At 43.6% G+C, this 26,158-nt stretch overlaps 1 protein-coding gene across 2 annotated transcripts in view; it reads left to right on the forward strand.

Moving 5' to 3' along the window:
- Positions 1 to 17,044, forward strand: part of LOC142890643 (putative flavin-containing monoamine oxidase A) — a 44,463-nt gene extending 27,419 nt beyond the window's left edge. For both annotated transcript variants that reach the window (XM_076029852.1, XM_076029853.1), the window contains 3 exons: positions 2,222 to 2,308; positions 4,257 to 4,357; positions 16,418 to 17,044. In XM_076029852.1, coding sequence (XP_075885967.1) covers positions 2,222 to 2,308; positions 4,257 to 4,357; positions 16,418 to 16,751 — 522 coding nt within the window. In that variant the 3' untranslated portion in view covers positions 16,752 to 17,044. The remainder of the gene's footprint in view (positions 1 to 2,221; positions 2,309 to 4,256; positions 4,358 to 16,417) is intronic.
- The last annotated feature ends 9,114 nt before the right edge of the window (positions 17,045 to 26,158 follow it).

Here is a 26,158-nt window from a genome sequence, read left to right on the forward strand (position 1 = left end):
CCACCAAATGCTGATTAGTAGCGGGACATCGCCACGTTTTTTGGCCAGTGGAATTGGGGCGAGAAGAAGCTGTATAAGATTTAAATTAAAGTTCATAGACTTCATAAATATCATGTGAGAAATTCAAAGTAGAGTTCATAAAAGTTTATAAATTTAAAATGAATCGAGAAAGAAATTTTTGACCCTGCCTCTTAAAAAGAATCGAATCGAGAATCGCTCAGAATCGGAATCGAAACAAGGAATCGAAACTGGAATCGGAATCGTTCAAATTCAAACGATGCCTAACCCCCACCGAGGATATGAAGTCTGTACAGTAGACCAATAATGGTTTTCTGCTTCAAAAGTAAAGGTTGTTGTAGAATTGGCTAATCTTAACAAACAGGTTGACTGCAGCAGATTCATTTCTGAAATCTTGACCAATCTTGCCAACCTTATAGAACTCAATTTCAATCAACCTTAGGTTTGTGTAACCAGTTGTCAGCCTTTGAGGTATTACTTAAGGAAGGCACAAAGCATTGTGACATCGCAATGTACTGGCGACCTGTCCAGGATGTTACCGTGCATCCAGCCTGGATTGGCTGCACTCCCATGAGTTCCGGGTAAGCATCTTCAGATGACAGCTCAAGAAATCCAGCAAGTGATTTGCAAACCTTGCTAATGCTCGGGGGAGATTTATAATAAATTAACATAATGTTCAAAGAAGATCAAAGAACATGACTGAAGGCTTTTCTTAGCTTGGTCTGCTAATTGTTTTGTACTTTTTCAGTTCTTTCCCAGGTGGCTACACACATTTACTGTTATGTCAAAGGATTTAGGAAAAGTGGGATCCGTGTTTTCGTTGGTTCATCAATTTGTGATAGAATAGAATATCTTTATGTCATTGCCAGATCATTGCAGAATGTGTGCAAGTTCTCCTTTGGCAAAAAAAAAGCAAATAAAAAACGTCCCTGATCCTCACTCATCATTGTGTAGTCTCTAGTAGTGGCTTTTCAGGGATGTGTTGGTAGACATATAACAGATCACCCCTGACGTGCACTGCTATTGGTTATTCTGCCCTTTCGTGAGTACATGAAGCCATAATTTGAGATTGAATTTGATTTGTAGAATTTTTTTGCAAAATGTTGGTGTTTTTACCTTGAGAGAATAACAGCAAGTTCTCCTTCCTTTTGAAAAAAAAAAAAAATATATATATATATATACATATATATATATATATATAAAAATGTCCCTGATCCTCACTCATCACATCATAAGAAGGAACTGTTATGTCTCCTGTATCCAAACAACGAACACAACTACGGCTGGTGTTTGATCTAAAGTCACACGTTCTCGTGCCGCCCTCATTAATTCCTCTCGGGCCGCCCTCAGCTTTCATCCTCGCTTTCCTTGCATCTCTTACTTCCCTTAGTGTGACATTTTAATGTGGTCCACGTGACCCTTGAATTAATAACCGTTGCTTGTTTTGGCATTTTGAGTCATTTGTGTGGCTGACTACAAAGCTTGTGAGTTGACAAATCCCTGCCCTGCCGTGCCAGGCATGGTACTAAATAATTAACCCTCTCCCCCGCCCCCTGCTACCTCATTGTCACACAAAAGGAAGCAGTCTGTGTGTGTGTGTGTGTGTGTGTGTGTGTGTGCGGCGCGCTTGTGCTGTGCAACTAGCCTCCAACAAGGTTATAATATGATATTTTCCAGGCTTTTAACAAAGTTTTTGATTAAATGTTTTTTGTTTAGGTTTAATGTTTTGGCTTTTTTTTTAGATTAGATTGTTTCCATTTCCATTCGTTTGATTTTTATTTTAATGCCCACCTGAGAGGGTGTATTCGCCTAATTGGTCTTTTTACTCTTTGCAGGTTCACACTTTGCAGGTTTTTTTTTTTCCCAGCAAATTTCCAAGGTTGATGATTTGAGGGGAAAAGCGATGCGACGTGCCGACAAGGAGTCTTTGACAGTTTACAGGACTGACAGCGTGTTTTCTGTTGATCTGCCCTGTTTGGCCTCCGGCCCTGCAGACGTGTACATGACTTACCATGTGAAGTAATTTCACCAGGAGCATATGGGGATCAGGCTTAAGTAATTCAAACTGACTGCCGCTTCGTCTTTCTGCGAGTTTGTCTTTTGTAACAGCGCGCGGTGTTGCACGCTGAACGATGCCGACGTCTAATGCAAATCATGTCGTTGGCAATGTTGGCAGAGGCTTTTCCCCTTCCTCTGTTTGCAGAGCGCGGAGAGAAGGGAAGCGGTGGTTTCCAGCCTGGTCAAATACCTTGGTCCCGAGGCCGCGGCTTTCATCCATTACGAGGATAAGGTAAGTCGTCCACTGGCTGATCTCGGACGCAGTAAAATCAAAAGCATTTGCTTTGGTGCAGGATTTGCACCGCAGCATTTCCGCACAGAAAACATGTCAATGAAAGTTCACCTTGTTGTTTTGTTGCCGTTGTAGTGGCTTTTTTTGAGGGGGGGATGTGTTGGCAAATATGAAACAAATCGCCCCTGACGTGCACTGCTATTGGTTCTTCTGCCCTTTAGTAAGAACATAAAGTCAACACTGCGGGACGCGAGGGTGCCGAAGGTTGTTGGTTTTTTGTTTTTTGTTTTTGCAGCCCCTGCCTCAAACTTTAAGCCCCCTCCAATGCACTTTGAGACCAAATGGAAAATGGTCTGCGGCACAACGCTGCAGAAGGATTCAGATACAAATAAAGCCGTTTACCATAAACCCTTTATCTGAATAGAAAAGGAGTGACAACAACCAAATGTGCAAAAAACGCCACCACTGAATCTTTAAAAACACCAATTTAACAAAGGCCCAACTCAGGACAGTAGCACTCACATTATTTCCAACCAAACACTAAGTAAGAGCACGAATAGTGCACAAGCTACGCGGAAATGCAGCGTACTAATCATGCGCACATGCGGCAGCTCAGCTAACGAACCCCACGCAGTGTGACCAGTTTCAGCATTCAAGTCAAGCACATGCTCATTTTGAATTTTTTCAAAGCTAACACATACAAAACTGAAGAAAGAGTCAATCTCAGTGAGGTGTCCAAACACGAGAGGGCATGCATTTTTAAAGAGAGCTTTTCCTGGTGCATGTCCAAGGAAAAAACAAACCGAGACACAACACGCTGCATTGATTCCACACCCTTTCTAAATAAATGATGTGCCAAATACATAGAACATATTTTCCCATAAGCTATTAAAGTGTAGCGTCCACGAGTGGATTTTAAAAAGAGGGCCGTGTTGGTGCAGATGTGTGTGATTTAAGTTTTGTTTCCCCAGTCTTTGTGAGTGTGTGAAAAATGGAAGCTTGCCTTGAGGAAACCTCAGGCAATGACGTTGAGGGAGGCACCATAACTTCTTTTCAAGAGGCACAGTGGACGCATGCAATATTTATTGAATACAATAACCACCATTGAGAACTTAGCGAAGTTATAAATTCATGCGGGAGCTCTGAATCTGAAACTAATTAGGTGCCATTATTGGTACAGGACATGTAGGTCTATGGATGCATTCCTACTCACTGCCTCAGCAAAATATGCTAAAAGCTTTAACCTCTTATTCGCAAGACCAGTTCAGATATTTATGGGTTTTTTTTTTATATTCCTTATGGGACTAAAATTGTACTATAAAAATATGAAATGTTACTACTTAGAAAATGTTAGGGAAAATGATTCATGGAATTTCAGAGGGCACCTAAAACACACTGGTTAACAGGTCCAATTTAATTTGACCCCCTTTAAACTTTTCATGACACTGAAAGAACTGCTCAGTATTTCTCATTGAATATGCTGTTCTCTAACAAGGAGATTGACTGCAAAAATCACAAACACAAGAGTGCGTTCCAGGAATGATGACTACTCAAACTTAAACAGTTCAACTTTAAACACTCCTCTTCATCATGCCGCTCACATTCGAACATCGTGAGAACTTATTGCGACACTGACATCTATTTTGCGGTGTGTCGAGCTTTTGCTCCAATAACTACTGCTAGAAATTGCACTCCTCCATCGGGACACCTTGCTTTGTAGGATTTATTATCACTGTAGGTGTTAAGTTTTCTCTTTTTTTTCTTTTCATTTTTCCTTCCCAAAAGTCGTATATACCTGCACCATTATTGTGTGTAGTGTATCCTGCTCAATAACCCCATGTCTTCAACTCTGTATCATACAACATATAAGTAATGTTTTACAGTAAATGTGTGATTGTTGCCCATTGCCTGGAAATACAACCAGCAATCTGACTTTCCGACCCTGCAGGACTGGGCCAAGGAGGAGTACAGTGGAGGATGCCCTGCTAATGTCATGGCACCGGGGATGCTGACATATTACCACGCGAGCCTGAGGAAGCCTGTCGGCAGGTAATCACCTCGCTGGTAACAGACACCCGACAGCGTCATGCCCGAATTCCCGCCTCTTCAGTGTTCCCACCCGAAAACAAAAATAACCCGCGAGGCCGTCTCCGAGTCTGACATAAATAGTTTTTGGTGCGCCACACTTAGACTTGGTATTTGAGTAAACAGCATCAGCAGTCGCTATATGACAGCGAGAGATATATTGGCTGCGGTTGCTGGAGGCTCTTTTTTCTATTTTTACACGCCGGGGCCCAGCGCTGCATGCCTGCCAACCTGGCATTACTCAATATCGCCCAGTACCTACAGTTCGCTGACACGAGCCGTGGGAGTGATTATGCCCTTCAGTGATACATATTACTCCGAGTTCTAAAGAAAAGGCAAGAGGTCTCCGCGAGTGGTGTTCTCAGAGGAAAACGTCCTATAATCCATTTCTAATGACCTGCTCGGAGATGCACAAAGCCGAACGGATGAGAGCCCGGGGGAGTCGGAAGGGGGTTGGGGGTGGGGGGGTGGTGGTGTGGGTGGGGGTTGCGGGTGTCCAGGTAATGTATTTTCCATAATGGCATTAAGTCTGCGGGGAGCAGTGGAAGCTCATTACGTAAGGCGACTCAAGCGGCGGCACGAAGGAGGTGGCCCTCATCCACATTCGCCGCCCGTGCTGGAAATGGATCATCAAGGACGCGCGATGACCTTGATGCAAATCCGGACGGCTCATGTGGCGAAGACAAGCTCGTGCTCGGCAGACCGATGACGCCGCCCGATATTGCCGACGCCCCTTTACTGAACTCAGAAATCGAAAATTAATTAAGCAAGTACAAGATAGGGGGAAAAAAAAAGCACGCAGGTGGATTTCTGTCGGGAAAATACAAACGCCTCGGTGCAAATTACAGGCAGTGAACACAACAACAAGAAGAAAATGCAAAATGTTCTGAGGCGACATTTTAAAAAGTGAGGGGGAAAAGTGGGCAAGAGTCAGGGAAATTCGAGTTGGCGACTGCAACAAAGATGTATTACAGCATCTTAGAAGGTTGTCGTTTTTATGATTTATGTCCCATTTTGTCTCCTGAACCCCACAGTTCCACATGCTGCTTCTGCAAAAAAGTTGTAAAAAAAAAAGCCCATACACCGCTTCCATTCATTCTACTCACTTGTAGCATAGCTACAGTTAGCTGTGAATTTGTGTTTGGTCCTTTTATTGTAAGTGCTGATGCTCCCAGTTCCAGTTCCAGTCCCAGACAATCATCAGATCGCAGGTCGCCCCAAAAAGGAAGTTAAACTCACAGAATGTTTGTCAATTACAACAGGTACAGTTGTTCAGGCAGGAACTCAAACACGTTGGAAAACACGGTGGATCCGGTTGATGTGCTGGGTTTAGTTTTTATTTGTGCTGGATTTTACTGTGAAACGTAAACGCGACTTATCTGCTTAGACACTGTTCAGATCGGCCGTCAAATACAGTAGATATAAAGCAGATTTCACTTTGAATCTGATTTGATTTGATTTGATTTGATTTATTGATTTATTTCGAACATGAAAAGTAAAAATAAAAGGGATACAAAACCCAAAACATACGGAAAAAAAGAAGAAAAAAAAGGATGACTAAACAACAACAGTGAAATATACATCAAAATAATATTAGTCATGCTCGAAAAGGGGTAGGAAGAAGTAAAAACTTATGTTTACCTACCCCAACTTAAATAAATATACAAGCTTTTGAACTAAATTAAGTCTATACGATTAGATAACAGAAAACAGAAAACAACAAAACATCTGAAACTATAATGAACAACATCAATGTATACTTTAAATACCAACATATGATACCAGACAGTTCCTTTTTTTTTTTTACCCACAGTGATACTTGAGACACAGTTGGGACGGGCAAAAGAGTTTTGCTGTTGTTTTCTTTAAATACATGCAAAACTACCTGGGTTGTCTCGTAATCCAATCCAATCGAGCTGCCTCGCTCGGAAAACACGTTTCAAAGAGCACACACACACACGCACACTAATTATCCCTAACGTGCGTGCTAAAAACACAAAACGATACTGCAAAACATCCGAACGTAAACATACTTTTACTAATCAAATAAAACATAGCCAGTTATAACCTTAACACTTTTAAACCATGAGTTTGCTGTGCAATAATAAGCATATGAGCACACGGGAACACGTTGACCCATTTAATCTTATTTATTTATTTATTTATTTATGTATGTATGTATGTATCACTGGACTACAAATATATTTATGAATTGATATGTTTTCCAATTTTACAGTAGGTGGATATTTTTGATTGGTCATTATATAAGTAGCTTCCATTTGGAAAGGGGTGTGCACCCCTGCATTAAACCATGATAGGGATTGCAAAAAAAGTTCACATTGATGTTGGCATGACCAGCCAGCCAAATGACACTGTTGTTTACATGAGCAGGCCACTTTATCATTGGCCGTTGTTGCGTAATGGGCTTCTAGGAAAATTGCTCTGTGACTGTTTCACAGCGCTGATGTGGGCATCACGTGCAAAGCGGTGAAGTTAGGCACGGATAATGAGCTTGTCTGCCACTTTTTCTCAATGTGATGTGGAATCTGGAAAGCTTTGACAGCCATCCAAAGCAAGATGACCTTTGGAAGGCCTCGAAAGGTGCTTAAACGCTTTCTACTGGCGCTCCCATTATTTTCCATACAGAGACAGTTCACACCATTTGCTGGCCTTTCGAAGCACAACCAAGGAGACACAGGCTGTATGTGACGTAAGACAAATTTTCCCAATTTGATTTCCCCCCCTTTCAAGTTCTCCTGTATATTAGCCATTGTCCTTTGGCTGGGAAAGCTAGCTAGCTTCGGCTATCATCAGCCGCGGTCGGCAACCCTCGGCTCTTCTGCGCCTCTGCAGTGGCTCCCTTTAGCGTTGGGGGGGAAAAGGAAATAATAAGGAGAGATTTTTTGTGTGTTAAGAAAAACATTTGGAGAAAAGAAAATGACACGAAGCCGTCTCCAAAAATATCCGCATGTATACGGAAACGCTGGAAAGTACTTCTGCCAGGCCTCATGTGGCGCTGTGGTTTTACTCCCTGAAGGCAGAAGAAGAAGAAGACCTGGAGCCCGGTATATTTACAGCAGTAGCAGCCCGCTAACATAGCATGGCGAAGAGGGCAAACAATGCACGCATAAAGACGGTGTGGCTAGACGACAAAGTTGAACTTCTGCTTCGAGTTACTTACTTACTATCTCCGCCATCTTTACGTCGTAAATGCCAAGGTTTTTTGCGCTAATACTATGGAGGCGCAAAAAACGCCCAGAAATGCGGCACCTGATGAGTCAGAAGCGCAAATTGCGCTCTCGTAACCCTGCCGCACTTTGCAAACCTTGATCGTCAGATATTGAAACGTTGGTGCAAACGTCAATCACCGGACTGTCAAATAACATCCACATTGGCTTTCTCCCCGAACTCACGCCAAGAAAGAGACGTTGCAAAAATCCCCACCTTCTCAGGTCTCCGTCACCCCCTTAAAAAGGCAGTATCGCCCCCTGGCGGCAGGTGAATGTTATTTGATGGCAGATGGGACTAGATGGCGCTTTTGATAGTGAAGGTTGCCGTTTATACATAGCATTAAGGCAAAAAAGAAACATCAAAATCATTTTAAATGTCAAAAAGGGTGTTGTGGCTCCCATCGTGTTCTTTTCAGAGGGAAATGGGTCCAATTGGCTCTTTGAGTGGGAAAGGTTGCCGACCCCGGGCTAGAGGAAAGAGCAAATCGCCCTCTCACGTGAGTTCCGCTTTACTCGCGACACGAGTATCCGCGCTTCGTCTGTACACACCGTCCTCAACTCAAGCGATTTCTGCGTAATTGTCTTGAATGTCAACACTGACCACTGTGCAGTTCTTGCAATTAAAAGAAAGGCCCATGGACAGTTGCATTTAAAAAAAAAAATAAAAAAAATAATGGAAAGGACGTTTCCTCGAAACTCCTCACTTTTCAAGTGTGACGAGACAAAATAGAAAAAGGCAGCGAGTGGGAAGAAAGGAAAGCCGTTAATGAAAGTCACTGAGGTGGGCTCGTGCTTCCTTGAGATCCAGCACTCGGCCTCAATAAGCCCCTGTAGTCGACAGGAGTCGCTTTAAACAACCTGGATGGTTTTAGCTAAGAAGAAAGGCGGCCTGTGTCACGCCTCCCGTCGCTTGACAACATAAAAATTCCAAGTCAAACGCGAAGGGTTTTGTCATTAATATGATTGCAATAAGTGTTCCCTACTTTATAAATCAATGCTAAGAACGATTGTGAGGTGCCAGGTCGGCCTTTTGTAGTTCTTTAGGCTTATCGATTCATCCCTTTGAGTCTGCGTGCTGAGCCTCACATCCTTTGAGCCATTCCGGGATTAGCTCGTCAGACCTGCCTTATTCTCTCTTCGGGAAGGCAGCGGCAGCTCTGGCTCTTCAACCTGAAACCCCACAATTACTCCTCAGGGGGCCGTTCCAGTCACAGTAAACAGACAGTGCTCCGAGCTGCACAGGAACGTACAGCGGTTGCAACAAATGAGCATCACGTGTCACTCCATCCTCCCCGGCGCCAAACCGGGGTGGGGGGGTGGGAGGGAGGCGGGGGGAGTGTGAGTGGGGTGTGAGCGCAGAGCACAGAGCGGGGCGATGGAACGTGCGGCGACCTTTGAAGTAGATTAACATTTCAAGCCGATGGTCACCGAACACGTTTTTGAATTTGAAATGAAATTGTCGGAACGAGGTCACGATGACAGGCTTTGCAGGCGGTTTTATCGGGCGTATCGTGTTGAACAAATCTGTCGGACCACCTTCCAGTGTTGGCCAAGATTATTGCCACACCTCCCCTATTTTTAAAGATGAAATATATTTATTATTGTTCTCCATGAATGCTAAATTTTTACCATTTTATGAAAAAGACACATTATTGTTTTTTGACTAAGACGTCAAATTGGAGTTACTTTCTTGGATTTCTGACTGAGAATCTGAATGAGAATGAGAAAAATGAGTTTCGGTCATGGAATGTTATGAGTGATTAATTAGCAGCTTCTGAGAGAAACCCAGTAAGCAAATGTAGTCAGAAAAAGATGGATTCAAAACACTATTAGGGTTTTTCAGTTTGATATTTGTCAGCTCAACATCCATCAGATCCGTGTGCTTGTTTTTGTAGACGAAGACGAACGCCAGAAAGACTGTGAAATCTCAGCTGGGAATCCAAATCCAACCTCGTAATGTGGCTTCCTGGCCGCTTTGCTGTTGCTGACAATTGTCGGTGGCTTTTCCGCTGCTCTCTCCCTCCTCCGCTTCTTTCACGCTGAGGGAAAAACATGCCGTTTAAGCATTGGAACTCGGAATTCCAGCAGAGCTTCTTCACTGCTCGCAGAACTTTCCTCCCATGTGACGCATCTCAGCTTGTGGTCGACTGGAGGCTGAAGGTCTGGAGGAAGATGTTTTTATCAGCCAGTTGCTCAGAGCCTTGCACTCGCGTCGCTGAATGAGAGCTTTCGTCGTATTAGCAAAAGCAAAGGAAACCTGTCAAGGGAATAATCATCGAGCGCTGCTCTGCGGCGAGCATTATAAACAGTTTGGGGCTTTTAAGCGAAATCAATAAAACACAATGCGTCTTCCTGTCATTTGACGCAAACCCAAAAAACAAAACAACGTCATGCACTAAAAGCTGAATTTTGGAACTTGCATCAGGCAGCGCCGGGCAGGGCGGCGGGGGGGGGGGGGTTGTTTCCTGCCAAGACTTACAGCAACAGGGCTGCGACTTGCCAAGACATCCGCTAAAAAGCGACGCATCTGTTTACACGAGGGCGAGCCAACCGCACTCAAATCCCCATAAGGAAGCAGCGAGCGGCTTCCGGACGGAGCTTCGCAGTTTGGTGAAACAACGCGTCTCTCGGGTCCTCCAAACGTGGCCGCGGTCCCGCCGAAATCTTCCCACACCGGGGGGGAAAAAAAACGATCTCATCCAGTATTTATCAAAAACAACGCGGTGCTGCCAACGCAAAACGCGCAAGATCCAAGTGGCGCCTGCCCACCGGCTCTCCCCAGCTCCATTCCCTCGCCTTTCAATTCGAAACGAACTGAAGAAAAGGCAAAAAAAAAATAAAAATAAATTATGCGTCCATGCCATCCACTCATTCCCAGAGATTAAACGTAGTTTTTGAATGTCTCCATGAAGACTGTAAAGGGGGACAGGGGCTGGAAGAGAACTGCCGGCTCTGTGAAATTCCTGAGTGCTGGAGTCGTTATCCCCCCTTGCACGGAGACTCCAAGGGACTTTGTCATGGGGATGAATCCGAAGCAGCAGAGATTATTGTGCCACTCTTTGTATTTCCATTTCATTAACAACAAGTCACAGCAACTTATTCCGCCAAGATGCTTTAGTAACTGTGATGAAACGCCGGAGCGAGGCCGATGATGATGAATCCAAGGGGTTCAACTCTTTCAGGCCTGCTTTTGCGTTTAATGAGACAATGTGGATAAAGGGTTGTTTTTTTTTTTTTCTTTTCTTTATAAAGAAAAAAAAATCCATTTCATTTGTCTGTTCTCGTAGCTGCGGTCTCAGCCTGTTGGGAAAGAAGATAAAAAAACAACAACATGAAAACGCAGCACTGAAGAGAAACAGGGGTTTTATATGCAGCAGCCCACTGGCTTGGGGGGGGATTATTTAGACCCTTTTGCCTAAATTTAAGAAGGGAGGATTGCGAACACCCACATTTTTAGATTTGTCAAGAGCTAGTCAGGTAAATATAATAAGCAATCAGCAAATCATTTTGTTGAATTTAAACTGAAATTTACAGATTTTGGTCGATATTCTGCAGCAACATCAATATTACAATTTGTGTTCGCCTGTGTGCTTCAAAAGGCGTCATGACTTTGGTGGCCGGCCGCCTTTTCTTGGTTCTATTCCAGCAAAAACACAAAATAAAAGAAAACAAAACAAATTATCCCAGCCTAGGAAATAAACACTGCTTTTTTGGGACTTTGCCATGTTTTGCATTGTTTATTTGGCTCCTCTGCTCTGCACCGTGATGACAATGCTCGCTCCACTTCACCCGCTCAATAATGTAAGACGAGGAGTGGGACGCAGGTTTAACGGCGCAGCAAGTGCAGCAAATGCCAGAATTAAAGCCACACAAAAACATCTCAAGCAGGAGTGTTGATTGCCGTCAAAGTGTTAACACGGCTCATAACCCGATCAGGATCATTGCACTCTAAATATCTTGCCGCTTGCTCCGAATATGACCTTCGCATTTTGATTAAGGGTAAGGGTAAGTTGTTGTTAGCAAGGCAGCGCCTCTCGCATGTGACCTTAAGTGGGTTAATATTGGCACAGTGCCGTGCATGCGAACATGGTCCTTGAGAAGTTGACTTTCCATTGAGCTTCAAATTGCAGTTGGAAATGCAGCCACCAGGGACAGGAATGCTGAAATACTGCATGCCGCTGATTTTGATGACAATATTTGAAAATGATAAAACTAAAAAGATTTTCACCCTGATGTGACTCGAGGCCTCAGCAATTATTCATTGCCACAGAGCTCCCAGATAAGGCAGGTTTTCCTTCAAACAATCTGAAAAGATCGGTTGGAAAAAAACCCAAACCAAAACAACTCTTGCAGAACATCACCTCTTTTTTTTTTACGCTCATTGTTATCAGTTATTTACGGCTTGTGTCAGCGCGATCCGGGACATCGATTGGCTGTAAAGAACCCACCACCCCCCAATCACTAAAACAGCCTAATATGTTCACACAGGATCTGTATCTTGATTGCGTTTGCTCAGCAAATAATTTAGCCACGTAACAAAAGGATGAAATATTCAGAATTGTTTTTTTTTCTTCCAAAATGATCAATCGAACCTAATAAAGAGGGCTAAATGGCCGCACAAATCTATTATCCGTCACGTTTGAGAGTGCCGCCTGAGAACAGACGTGCAGCGCTGTTTGCAGCAGCCTTTGGCTCCGCTGGTGGTGCTACAATAATGAATCATTAGGGACACTGGTCAGATTAATTAAAGGTGATATGAAGGAGCCCATCGGGGTGCCGTGTAGACTAAAGTAGCACCGACAGCGAACGCCGTGGATTAATGAATACATCAGAGTCTAATCCTGTCGGACGTAATCCATGACTGGAGTTTTTATTCATTTATTATTTTTTTTTTTGTCTGTCTCAAAACGGCGAGTGGCTGTGAACGTATGTATGTGGGATTGTCTTGTTTAGCGTGCCTCCGTAAGGCAGGGATTACTGCCCTCTCGGAAGGTGTAACATGTACGCCGTTATCGTGCTCATCGCGCGCAATCGCGAGCTGCAGACGCTCGCATGGGGAGCCGGAGCGCACGGCTCCCTAATCTGCCCGCTGCCGCACACAAGACTTGAGCGTACGGTGAAGCGATAAGCTTTAAAGCTCCCTTTAGGTGGCCGATTGCAAAATACACACACACGCGCGCACGCACAAATATTTTGACATTTCAAACACTCCGACACAGTGGTAGTCAGTTTTTTTTTTTTAAATAATAGTACATATTGTTCTGTTTGTCAGCCCAGAGGAACAGTTTCATTCAGTGAACTCTTCTAACTATATATATGTATAAAAAAAAACAAGTAGAATAAAACAAAAAAATAACAACAACAACATATTAGCCCACTGTTTACAGTCTCCAGCTCTGCAAGGAATCTATGACATGATCTCTAAGGGCTGGAATTGACATCAGAAAGGAAGAATTTCGACAAGCAAATGCTGACAAGTGGAACCACCAAAAGAAGGAAGCGTTGGACTCCTCTGCTTTCCTGGTGCCCCTTACCAGGCGTGAGCCAAATACAATAGCAGTCCAGAAGAAACACATCAAGTCATAAAGTTCTGGATCGTTGGGTCCCGAAGCATCTCGATACTTCATGTCGCGCAATATCTCCAATCTCCACACCCCAACACTTCCTTGTGCTGTCATAACACGGTGGGAGTCCCGGCAAGTCCATAATCTGTCTGCCAACACCGTTAAAAGAGGAAAATTGAACGGCAATATAATCTGATATTTTTACCCTCTTCGCGATTCCACTCTGTTGTTTAGAGCACGTTATTTTGTACCGACCACAGAGGCCTGAATGTCCCTCACAATTTCTCAGCCTGTTCAGGGATGCTAGAGCAAAACTTATACCGCGCCGCAGAAGAATTGCTTCAGCTCGTGTCAAGAAATTCTCGATAAAGTCTCCCTCTCAATGGCTTCTCTCTCTCGCCACTCTAGCCATGAAGTTAATGGAAGAATGATTGGGAGGACCAGGTCCCTTCCATTTCCACGTGTGCTCTTACAATGTAATGCTATGTTATTAGAAACTGTCAAGTGCGCAGAAGGCCCCTGCGCCACCAAGGAAACCATGCCAATTATTCACCGGCTGTCGTCGCAGCGGGCGGCTGCGCGACTTCAAACTAAACCCTGGAACATCAAGGTGGCGCCACAGTTTGAACATCGCTGCCCGTCCTGAACGGAGTGTGCTGCATAAGGAGTGTGTGTGTGCAATTTTAAATTAAGACAGCGTGAGCTTTTTCACCTTCCCCTTTCTAATTCCCGCTCAAGAAATTCCTCTCTTTCGCAGCGAGAATAATTCACGATTCGAAAGTGAGAATTAGTCTGGTGGCTTTGCGTTGGCGGGAGAGTAAAAAAAAGAAGAAAAAAGAACAACCTGCGTTTGCACTCAATTGGATGGACGTGCAACCAATCTGAAGAATGAAGCACAATTACCAGCCGACCAGTCAAAGTTAGAATATATAGACCTCTCAAATGATTTTATTTTCATTGGCGGTCGTGCTTTGTTCCACACACATGGAAATCTTGCAAATGTTGATGATGGTAAGAAACTGAGCTTTCACGTCAACCTTTCGTTGCTTTCACTGGCTGCCATGGTATTGGAACAGTTATGTATTCCCTGTGACATGGTCTTGTTGGCATTTGCCTTTTGGTGATTGATGATCGCTTTTAAGGATTTCACAGGGATTTCGGTAGCCGTTGAGAAACGCGCACGTAAAAATGTGCGCACACAACACAGGAAAATCAATTCAACCCTATTGAGCCATTTGTATAATACTTGCTGAGTAGAGATTTGAAGCATGCAGTGCATTGAGAGAATGCTTATTTACTAAGAAATGTATCCCGTATCTCACAGTTACAGTGTGTTAAAATGGGTGGACCAAATTTAAAGGAAAACAAGGTACTTTTACCATGAATGGTCATGTCACTTCTTAAAAAAAATAATTGTCTACTTTATGAATTACTACATCACAAGAGCACACTTAATTGATGACAGATTTTTTTTCTATTTTTCTTTTGATGTCACAGACATCACTAGTTTTTGTGTTTAAACTTTAAATTGTTGTAAACAAAAACTTGCTAAAATCGTGGAGTTAGTTAGGAGGGTTAATAAAGATATTGACTTAGTTAGGTAGTTTGTTAGTTAGTTTGCTAGTTAATAAGAATTTGTTTTGGTTTTTTTTATGGGTCAGGCTTTACGGAGTCCATCTGACATTCGATGAGTTATATCGTTGTACTCGAAGTTACTCAAAGCCGTTTTCAACAGCCCGAGTGCACCATTATGGTGCTGAAGTGGTCGTAGAGATTTTTATCCTCCTCCAACTCGCGGCCACTTTCCCACTGACAGAGCAGCAATTGGAAAATGTTGTTAAATTGTCGTCAGGAAGTCTTGCAACAAAGCCACTCGCCTCCCGAGCAAAGGCTGGACAGGCTGTTCATTTTAAAGGAGTGGTGGAAGGAAAAAAAAACAACCCACGAACCAGCTCTTCATTTCACGTTGTGTAGGCAAATATTTACAATATATACAGTATTGAGGGAGTGTCATGATGGCAGCTTGTCTCCAGGCGCCGTCGTCCCCGCAACCCATAATTGCTTTTCATTCTCCTTAATGCTGATGGTGGCTGCCCGCCTGCCGCCTGTCCTCGGGAGTGGAACAACTTACAGCTCCATATATCTGAGCATGATTTCATGTGACAGCGCAGAATCTTTCCTCCTCCTCAGTCCCTCCCTGCCTCTTCGGTGACAGCAGATCCCACCGTATATTTAACACTTTAATTCAACAGCAACTTCCGCAAGGAATCTCTCCCTTCAGTCGCCCTTGCTGGATGTTTCTTTTTTTTTTTTTTTTTTTAAATGTCGTTTAAAAAAAAAAAAGAGTTGCCGCGGACGCGAGTACAATAAAAACGGAATGAAAAAAACCTACCAGCAGGAGGCCCGTGTGGCGTTATGCAGAGGTTTCCGGGAGACTGTACAAACCAGGGTTGGATTTTAACCTGACTGCAATGTCGGGACAGTCTATTAAAGCGACATTGCACTCACATGTGGAGTGGAACCAGCTTCGGAGCTTCGAGAAACTCCTCTACCGCTGCTGACGTAACTCTTCTTTCAGTGGTACTTTTCTTTTTCTTCTAAAAAAACAGGGCAATTGGGTAAAAAACGTTTAGGGCCTCTTTAGCGCTGCGGCCATTTTTATCTGAGACATCCTTGGTGGCCACAATTTGGTAGCAGCAGCAGCAGCCGCCCTCTGTGGCACCTTTGTCTCCCTGACTGCTGAGTCCCGACTCAACTTTCTTCTTTTTCTTTTTTTATTTTCTTGATTGCACTTCGGTCTGCTGACATTTTACCTCTCGCAGCCGGCAGTATGACCATTGACTGAGTGTCCATGGGAGACAGTAGCGCGTCGAAAAACTAAAAATTGTTGTCGTGACGGGAGGACGTGAGCTGGGCGAGCCGGTCGCGAGCGAGCGTGTGTCTCACGGCTGGGTGGGCTCAGCCCTAATTTGCTGAGCTTGTACCTGCAAATTTCAGCGCACCAAGACGTCTGGAGCGCCTGGCCCAAGCGAGACTCGTCAAAGGCCACCAGTAAATGTTCATCAGCGGGGAAATGTCTCAAACAAGCGGTCTGAGTTTCAAGTCGCCCCAAAAGCGACGTGCAAAAGCCCGCAGAATGGAGCAGGGGCCGCCTCCTCAGACTTTTGCATAACGGCTCATTCTTGTTTGTTTCTTGTCTTATTTTTATTTTTTTTTTATCTTTTTTGCAGAATCCACTGGGCGGGCTCGGAAACGGCGACCCAGTGGTGCGGCTACCTGAGCGGCGCGGTGCAGTCGGGCCAGCGAGCAGCTGTGGAGGTGCTGGCTGAACTCTGTCCGACGGTCCTGACGCAGGAGGAGCTGGGGGGCTTGCTGCTCAGCCAGAGTGCCGGGGGTCCTCCCGGACAGACGCAGTCGTCGGCCAGTCGCGTCTCCCCGCTGCCGCTGATCCTGGCAGCGCTTGCGGTCGGCGCCGCCGTCGTGCTGGCAAAGCGTCCGAACGCAATAGCCCAAGCCAAATCCTACCTGACGCATCTGTTGCCAGGGCTCAGCAGAGTGCTTTGAATAAGAACAAACTCATTTTTTAAGTCGTTGAATTACGTAAAAAAAAAAAACAACAACATAAAAATAGCTTCACCAATCCCCCTGGCTTGTGTGCAATAAAACCCACATTTCTGGAAATCAGCTCTTTGTGATGTCACAAAGAGGGCTGGTCTGAGACCACGGACCCACATGATACTACTGCTACTGCGAATAATAACAATTACGTTATTTGCATATTTTACTGCAACTCAAATCGCTTTACAGGATGGAAAAAGAAATGCTTAAAACATGGAAGAAGAAAGCAATTCATTTGACACTGAACTTAACTTGAAATCTACCAATCTTTTATTTTACTGTTTATGTTTTCAGCTAAATAAATCGAATGGCATTTTATTTTGAACGCATTATTTCTTTCACACGCAGAAGAAGATTGCAGTAACTAATACTACAATGCTTTTCTTAAAGCCAATGGCAAAGAGAGAGAGAAAAAAAAAAGCCACCTCCCTCACGTCAGCAGCACCCTATTTCATGTCTCGCTTTTCGTAGCCCTTTAAAATGGTGACCATAAAATTTAGGTTGTGCTTGTAAGCTCCGGCCTCCACCAGTGATCATGTGGTGTTAAAGCCAGTTTGCGGCGAGAAAATGGAGCTTTCATATGGCACGCCTTGCCTCATTTCCCAGAGAGCCATAAAACCCGCTTTGAGAGGCTTGGAGTGGAGCCACACACGCGCTCGCCTGCTCGTCCGCCCACAAACCCACCGAAACAGACAATCCCGATGGCTGCGAGATGGATGGAAGCCGCTCGCGCCGCAGTGATTTCCCATGGAAAGTGATTTAGTCGCTGTCGCGTGATTGGGCCATGCGCTGATTGAAAGGGCTTCTGTCGTTCGCCGCGGGGAGCGTCTCTACCGCTCGTTGTTTGTCTTTGTTATCGCCGACTGGCGTTGAATCATCTGCCCGCCGTGGACTGTGCGCCGCTTGTTGACCGAACTAAATCAAGAGCAGCGGACCGGCATTCTCTAAGACACGCCAGGCCCGGATTTCCCTTCAAAACGGAAGCTACGAAGTCCTCACACTTGTCTTTTTTTTTTAAAGGGGACAAGTGGACGGTTGGGTTTCGTCATGCTCTGTCGATCTATCATTGTCGTCTTTGGTCGGTGGCGGACTGGCACCTCGCCTTGTTAGCCCTCCATCCCCCCGTCGATCCTTTTCTAAAGCGGCGCTCGCATCCGACGCCGAGAAAGCTTGATCATCGGCAAATTAGAGCAGGTTCCCAAAGCGCGGGGAGGAAAGCGTGAGTGCACTTTGAGCACGAGGGAGTGGCGTTCCTTTAGATGCGTGGCGACGGAATACCACCGCCGTCACCTCCATGATTGTAAACGCTTGCAAAGCAGGCCGCAGTGCAGTGGAGGTATGTAAATGAGGTCATTAAACTGCAAAAACGCGGAAGCGTAAACACAGTTCCTCGCAGGCAGGGACGTGAAACAATATACCCTGTGTTAGTCAATGATGAAAAGCAATATAGCAAAGAATAAGTTGACACTCTTGATGCGCGAGAAGCAGAGATTGCAGGCGCTTCTCCGCCTAATTGCAGGTTTAAATGCTGAGGTGGAAAAAAGCAACAAAAAAGCTGTGAGCTGATCAGATCTCCCCGCAGTGCTAAATACAGAGGGTGCGGCGCAAATGTAAGATGTTCTGCTATGATGCTTTGCTAACCTCCTTGCAGCTCAGTGTAAACTGTGTGTTTGCCTTTCATATTGGTGAGCATAGGTATGTTGTGTCCAAATGTAGGGAGTAAAAGTGGTCAGGAAAAGAAGTACTCGAGGAAAGTACAGTACAATAACAAAGTATTTGTACTTTGTTGCTTCCCACCGCTGGCATGATGTCCTCTGCCGCTTTGCTCCAAGGCAGGGCGAAGGACTTTAAACCAAAGCAACTGTTTTCAGCAACCGCAACAGCGAGCCTCGTTACACAAGTGCGACATTAGCGCGACAAGTCAAACAACCTGCGTTCTTGATCTGGTATCAGACTGCTGCGGCTGCGAGGCGAGGAGGCCGGTTGGGGAGCTCTCGCGCTGCCGTCGCCGAATTTAACGCAGCCACTCTCGTTTGATGAGAAACCTTTTACAACAACTTTAGACAAGAGCCGGGATTTAGATGAATGGAGCAGGAGGAGGCGGTGGTTTTTAATTCCCTTTCTTTCCTCCTTCCCTGCCTAACCCCCCGGCGGGACAAACCCCTCTGTTCCGCTCCAAACAGCCCTCGTATCCTCGAGCTGTGAGCCCGGGGCGCCGAGGAGGGACACGCAACAAGGGCCAGCTCGCTTCTCTGGCGCCGTGAATTTTATTCACACTTGATGATCTTTGGATAATCTTGCTGGCAGTGTGAAAACTTTCACAAATCGATGGGGTTTACCACACACGTTCGTCGGGGGAAAGAGCCAATGGTTAAAAAAAGCTAAACTAAAAAAAACAACTAAATTTGATACTTCTTGGCACATGTTTTCTTTCCCTGGCAGGAGCATAACAGTGCAATGCATTCTTTAGTAAATCTGCGCCAAATTCACTGCGTGTCCTGGTTTGCCACAGTGGCCTGATGGACAGAAACCTGCTTGAAAAGAACCTTGCATACAGCGTCTTGCAAAAGTATTCACCCCCCCTTTGTTTTTATCTATTTTGTTAGATTTCAGCCTGTAATTTAAATGTTTTTCATCTGAATATTTCGTGAGGTGGATCTGTAGTAGTCTGAAGTAGTTGGTGAAGTGAAATGTGAAAAAAATATATAAAAGAATAATTTAAAGAAATAAAAAAGTGGAAATTGGCATGTGCATATGTATTCAGCCCCTTTACTATGAAGCCCCTTAAAAAGTGCTGGTGCAATCCATTACCTTCACAAGTCACAGAATTAGTTCAATGAAGTCCACTTGTGTTCAATCTAAGTGTCACATGATGTGTCAGTATAAACACACCTTCTCTGAGAGGCCCCAATGGGCTGCAACTCTACTTAGCAAGAAGAATCACATCATGAAGACCAAGGAGCTCTCCAAACAAGTCAGGGACAAAGTTATAGAGAGATACAAGTCAGGACTGGGTTACAAAAAACATCTACATCTTTGATGATCCCCCGGCGCACCATCAAATCTATAATCGCCAAATGGAAACAACACGGGACCACAACAAACCTGCCAAGACAGGGCCGACCACCAAAATTCAGGGACCGGGCAAAGAGGGCATTGATCAGAGAGGCAACACAGAGATCAAAGGTAACCCTGAAGGAGCTGCAGAGTTCTACAGCAAACACTGGTGTGTCTGTCCATAGAAGCACAATAGGCCGTACACTCCATAGAGCTGGGCTTTATGGAAGAGTGGCCAGTGAATACCTGTCAGTGTTAAAGATAAGAAGGCACGTTTTGAATTTGCCAAAAAAGCATGTGGACAACCCCCTAAATGTATGGCGGAAGGTGATCTGGTCAGATGAGACTAAAATTGAATTTTTTGGCCACAAAGGGAAATGCTAAGTCCGGCAGCAACAGCACAAATGACACCGGTGTTTCTGCCAAAACGATGCGGAGTGGTCCGCGAGGTTCCTTCCTGATCGGCTTTTGGTTAATGAGTTCCAGTATTACACTGTAAAACTTTTCAGCCTAAATTTACAGTATTTTACAGGCAGCAGTTTCGCCAGCTAAGTACTGTATTTTTTTTTACAACATAGTACTGTAAATGAACATGCACCTTTTTACTGTAAATTTACAATACTTTGCTGGTGAACTGCCTGTAAAATACTGTAACTTTAGACTTGAATGTTTTATAGCGTACTGTAAAATAATTTTTATTCACGTATTTTTTTATTACAGTACATTTCTTGTATTTAATGCAAATTAAAGAAAGTTACTGTCATACCACCACCATCCCCAATTTTAATACTAATATTACACAATATTAAACAATACTAATATTGACAAATGACAAGAGAAGACAGCAGCTCCTTCTCAAATATTTAGTAAACAGCCGTTGATGCAACAAAATGCAAAAAAACAATAAACCTAAAAGATAAACACAACTGAAGAGCATTCTTGGATGCATATTGAACAAGCTGTTAAAGATTTATTTTAACATTTATTTTTATTGAACATCAAACTTGGCTCTTGGCGAAGGCTCTGTGCGTGTGCGTGAGAGAGTGAGAGAGAGCGAGAGACAGACAAAGAAACGTTCAAAAAACAAAACAAAAACATGGAATGTGATCACTTGGACCACAGATGCGAGTAAACAAAGGTAGCCAGTTAACATAGTAACGAATTGAACCGGAACGCCGGTCCATCAACGTAAGTGTACAAAAGTAAGTGCTGATTGGCCGAAGAGGAGTCCTGTGTATCTGAGCTCAATTGCTCTTCGTCATTCATCCTCAAGCACCCGGATGTCTGTCACAGTAAACTGAAACTGAATTTTGAGAAGCGAATTTGAATTTTGAGAACTGAATGTGAAGATGTCTAGACAGTTGGATTTTCAGTGACAATCAATTTTTTTTTACTGAATTTCAATTTCAAATTTTACTATTCAAATACAGTTTTTCAATGCAATGATTCAAATTTAACAATACAATTTCAAATTATGTGGTTCAAATTCAAATTTTTAATTCAACTATTCGCATTTAGCTATTCAAATTCAAATATAAATGATTCAAATTCAGTTTCTGGTGGCACATATTTCAGCCCATAGCAGTATCAGTGACCAAAGATGACATTAAAAAAAAATAAAACTGTGTGTTTGGATAATCGTGATTATGAAAAGTTAATTAGGTACAGCTGTGTGGTAGTAGGTATGAAAAAGCGCCTACCTCTGAATGAATTCCAGTGTACATGCAGCATCATGTTGATACTGCAAGTTGAAAATGTAATATGATGAGAAGAGCACAGCAAGGCCAAACGAAAAGGATGTTCCCTCACAGAGCACTTCTTCCTCTATGCTTATCATCCAATTGTTTGCCTGTGTCATTGGACCTGAAAAAAACATAAGAAAAGTAATGATTAATACAAATAAAACAAATTAAGCCTTGTTAAGGCTACAAGAATCTCAGTGTCGTCAGACAGCCATGCCTTTCACATATATCTTGTGTCTTGTGACCAGGTGTCTTGAAAGTCTTTGTGCTGGTCTTGCTATTTGCCTGATCACAATCAGGCATATAGCGATGTTGCAAACTGCTTTGTCTAGTCTCCAAATGTTTTGTATCTGAGATTTTTTTTTTTCATAACAGCAAAAATTTGTGAAATGCGAGGTAGAAAATAGTCCGATCCCAATTTTGTGAAAGACGCAAGTTATAACTTTAAGCACTTTCAAGCACTTAACTAATATTCATGAACTTTTCAGACCTTAAAAACACAATATTACAATTCAAGCATTTTCAAGGATTTTAAGTGCCCATACGAACATTTACTTACCAACTGTGATCAACCGTGGTGTGTCAGGCAATGAGACAGTCATCTGCACAATGGCTGGCGTGGCAGACACCTGATAAAATAAGCACAGAAACAAAATGACTCACTGCATCAGTCTGGTACACACAACACAAACTGCGAAGCGATTAGAGTCTTTGAAATGGCTTAAACCTCACTCCATTCGAATAGTCACATCCGTTTTCCAAGTATATATCAGTCACATGGACGAGTGTGAGTTTTTTTTTTTTTTTTTAAACCAAACTGGCGATATTAACAACTATGCTGATAGTTCTTTTTTAAATATATATGTACCTCTTTTACACCGTAGGCGGTGTTTCTGCTATACGCTGCGGGGCGGTGCCGTCTGCCTCACGTCCTACGTCGACGTTTAAGCTAGCTGAGGAGGAGAAGAGATCAGATTCAACAGCGAAACAAGCGTTCACTCTGTTCCCAAGAGACAACAACGGAGCAAAGAGCGATCACACTCATTGACGTTGACAAAGAATTGAAAATTAGATTTAACTTGCGAAGAACTTGCTGTCTTATGGCTAACATGCACAAATAGTTGCTGCAACTAACGTTACAAGATTGCAAATATGAAGCTTTTTAGTGTTTAAAGACAGAATGAAAAGGTTACTTACTGTCTGACAAGAGGCTTTTCCAATAGTGCGGGAGTGTCTCTGTGGTAGAGACTCACAAATGAACGCAGTTTTAGTCAAACTTTAAGGAAGTGTCTTTTCTTTTTCACGGTACTTTTTTTTCACCATCCCAAGATGCATTGCTCTTTAAATGTACGTTATAATACTGTAAAAAAAAATGGCAATCTCTTAAATAACTGTAATCAGTTCTTTTTCCTCCCAGATTGCATTGCGGTTTACAGTATGACACTGCGTGACACTGATACAGTAAAATACTCTTCAAATTTTATTGTAAATTTACATCAAAGTTTTACAGTGTAGATGGCAGTGGCAATTTAGATCATTTGGCGCTCGCTAAATCGTCACTGGGAGATCAGTCTTTTTTTCTTACGGCAATAAGCACTGATTAAGCATTTTGCGGAGGAGATCAGAGAGGGCTATGAAGAATAACAGAAATGAAAACCCAAAACCAAGCAGAAAACATCAACAGAAAATCACTGTCAAGGAGGAGGCAAAAGGACCTGAGAAAGAACCTGAACTAGGGACAAAATTTATCAAACAAAAGGTCACTCATCTTGAGGATCAAAAGTTCTACTGTGGCTACTTGTAAAGGCTGTGTCTTTGTCTGTGTCTGTGGGTGTGACTGTGGCTGTGAGCAGGCTCGGGTGCATCGGGTGGCAGACGAAGACACTGTGGCAGACTATTGAAACACACAAGGTAATGAGACACAGGCTGAGACAATCAGCATTGTCAGACGCACAGGTGGCACATTAGGAAGAGAACGTGATCTGAACTGAGAGGAAGTTTAGTCGGGTCTTCAAAATAAAACAGGAAGTGACGAGACAAAAACACCAGACAGGACAAACCTCACCACGGTGTGACATTATGGGCCTGAAGTGTGCTTGTTTGGTGCTTTTCGATTCCAGATTCCAACTCCCCCCCCAAAAAAAAACAAAAAAAACAATAAATAAATAAAAACAAAATAAAAAAAAAAAACAGTTTTTGTATTTGTGATGGCATGCTCACGCCCCACACTCCCCACTTTCATTAAAGCCTATTCAGGCTACAACGGGGCCAGTGGTCCAAATGGCTCTATTTTTAATCCGCAAATCTGACAGATTCCCTCTGAGATTTCCACACAGGGGGATAAAAACAAGATGTGAGCGAAATACATTTTGTTTGCGCTTCCCCGGCGTCCATTAACTTCCAACCTCCCCGGCTCCCTCGCGTTGGGAGAACGACATGTTATATGTTGCTAGCCCACTTCCATCCATCTTTCATTGCTGTATCATGAGATGATGCCCCCCCGTCCCCCCCGTCCCTCCGCGTTTCACAGAAGTCAGTAATCCTCATGGCCCGGCTTGTCCCACTGTAATTAATATAAGCGGAACATGCGTGCGGCCGTCTCTGTGGGAACTTCCGGTGTGCAGTCTGTACGAATCCTTAAAGTCTAATTACCTCGTAAAAGGCTCCGTTTGACAAATAAAAGCGTTTTGAGAGAATGATCTTGCCGTGACTGGCTCATCCTGCGGTGGAGTCACCGGGAGAGGCAGCTGGTTGCGACGTGAGGAAGGTGTGAAGTGCCTGCTTGCCAGTAATTGCTGAGGTATTCTCGCTGGGAATTTGCTGCTGTGAAAAAGGGATTCCCCCGTAAAAAGCGGCGGGCGGAAAAGTGCGGCACAATGGTTGTGTTGCAGTGTAAATACCCTCGGCCAGGCCTGCTCTGTGTAAGCCTCCTCAGTGCTGCGCCGCCACAAACTGATTACTGTGAATAAATTACCCTGCTCCTGGCATCTTGTTCACAACGTGCTTGTAATTGCAACGTTTCTACGCAGTTTTCAACTGAGAGGGGGCAAATTATTGGACGATATTGTTTATACTTTCAGTTGATAGCACACAATGTTACTCCTGAGTCTTTTCGTGACTGCAGAGTGTGTATAGCAAGTTGAGACTGAGCGACAACATTTTCATTTTTGAGTTTTGTGTTCAGTCCAATTATAACTGTTTTCACCTACTGTATGCCTTAATGATAGTATATATTATAAGATATATCCTAATTAAATGTTACGATTATCAACATTTAAACTAGCCATTTACTAAACAACTTGCTCAACATGTATTTTTTTTCCACACCACTCTTCTCTCCTTTGCAGATGCTTTTTTTTTTTTTTTTTTCCAAGTTCATCCTTTGACCGCATGAGAATTTCTTGGTCCAGCAGGGCAAAGTACGTGGTCTCCCTCTTGGTACCAGGGCTCCATTAAAGTGAGCTTTGTGTAGTTGTAGCACACACACAAGTCTATTAACGCTACTCGTCACTGCAGTGACTAAACCGGAAACTCAGAGTATATCAAATCAGAGTTTATGGTTAAACCTCCGTTGTGTAATAGGCCCAAGGTGTACGTGCACCGTGTGTGTCTGTGTGTGTGTGTGTGTGTGTGTGTGTGTGTGTGTGCAACCTCAAAGAAAGGGATCGCTGGCCATCGTTTGCACCAAGTGAACTGCCTGGCCATGCTGCCTACTCTCTTTTAAACTTTATTTATAGGTATATTTCTTTTTTTTTTGGCTGCAAAGCACTTTCTGACCTTTGTCTGTGGTGGAAGCCATATGAGTAACGCTTTGCTTTCTTGCTCTTTTTATATTACTTTTTCATCATGTTTATATGAATACCCTGACAATAAAATTGAAGGATACAGGGAATGTTGGGAGAGGAAAAAATGGGCAGTGGGCGATCCATCCACAGGGTATTCTGGATGCAAGGTCACTTTTTGGTCTCAACAAAAACCAATAAATATATAAAAGTGCTGAATAACAAGGTGATATTTTCTGCACTGGGACATACAACAATGAATTATTTGAAAGGCGGTGGTTAATTTTATTTTATTTTTTTTCTCGGCATTGGTAGTGTTGTGCTCTCTCTGAGGGAGAATAGACTAAATTTTTATGGAGGCCCTGAACTCCGAAAGGGTAATTATATAATGTTATATTGCTTTCTGTGAGGAGGTAGTCTCTCGTTGATCTCTTTCTGCAACACCACACTTCCAGCTCTCTTTTGGTAAACTGAACAGATAGATATAATAATTCTCGTAATCATCGTCTTAAGTTCTTACCCTCTCGATAGTTTGGCCCAATTGCCAAATCTCTCAGCGCCGGTGCTGATGATGGGATGGCTCTTGTCAATATGATCTGTGTGTCTTGGGCCATGAAATCAGTCCAACTGATGGAGAACTTATAATGGACTCCATAATTGAGAGTTTATTATAGGGAGCTTTGTTGTTGTATGGATTAAAGACCATGGCACCAAGGAAAACACAGGAGGCAGAGCTTGAGGTAGTAGAGGTTGAAATGTTGAGCTTCTTTGT

The sequence above is a fragment of the Nelusetta ayraudi genome, unplaced genomic scaffold, assembly GCF_046127955.1.
Source record: "Nelusetta ayraudi isolate G7.1 ecotype Tasmania unplaced genomic scaffold, CSIRO-AGI_Nayr_v1 ptg000026l, whole genome shotgun sequence".
NCBI lineage: Eukaryota > Metazoa > Chordata > Actinopteri > Tetraodontiformes > Monacanthidae > Nelusetta > Nelusetta ayraudi.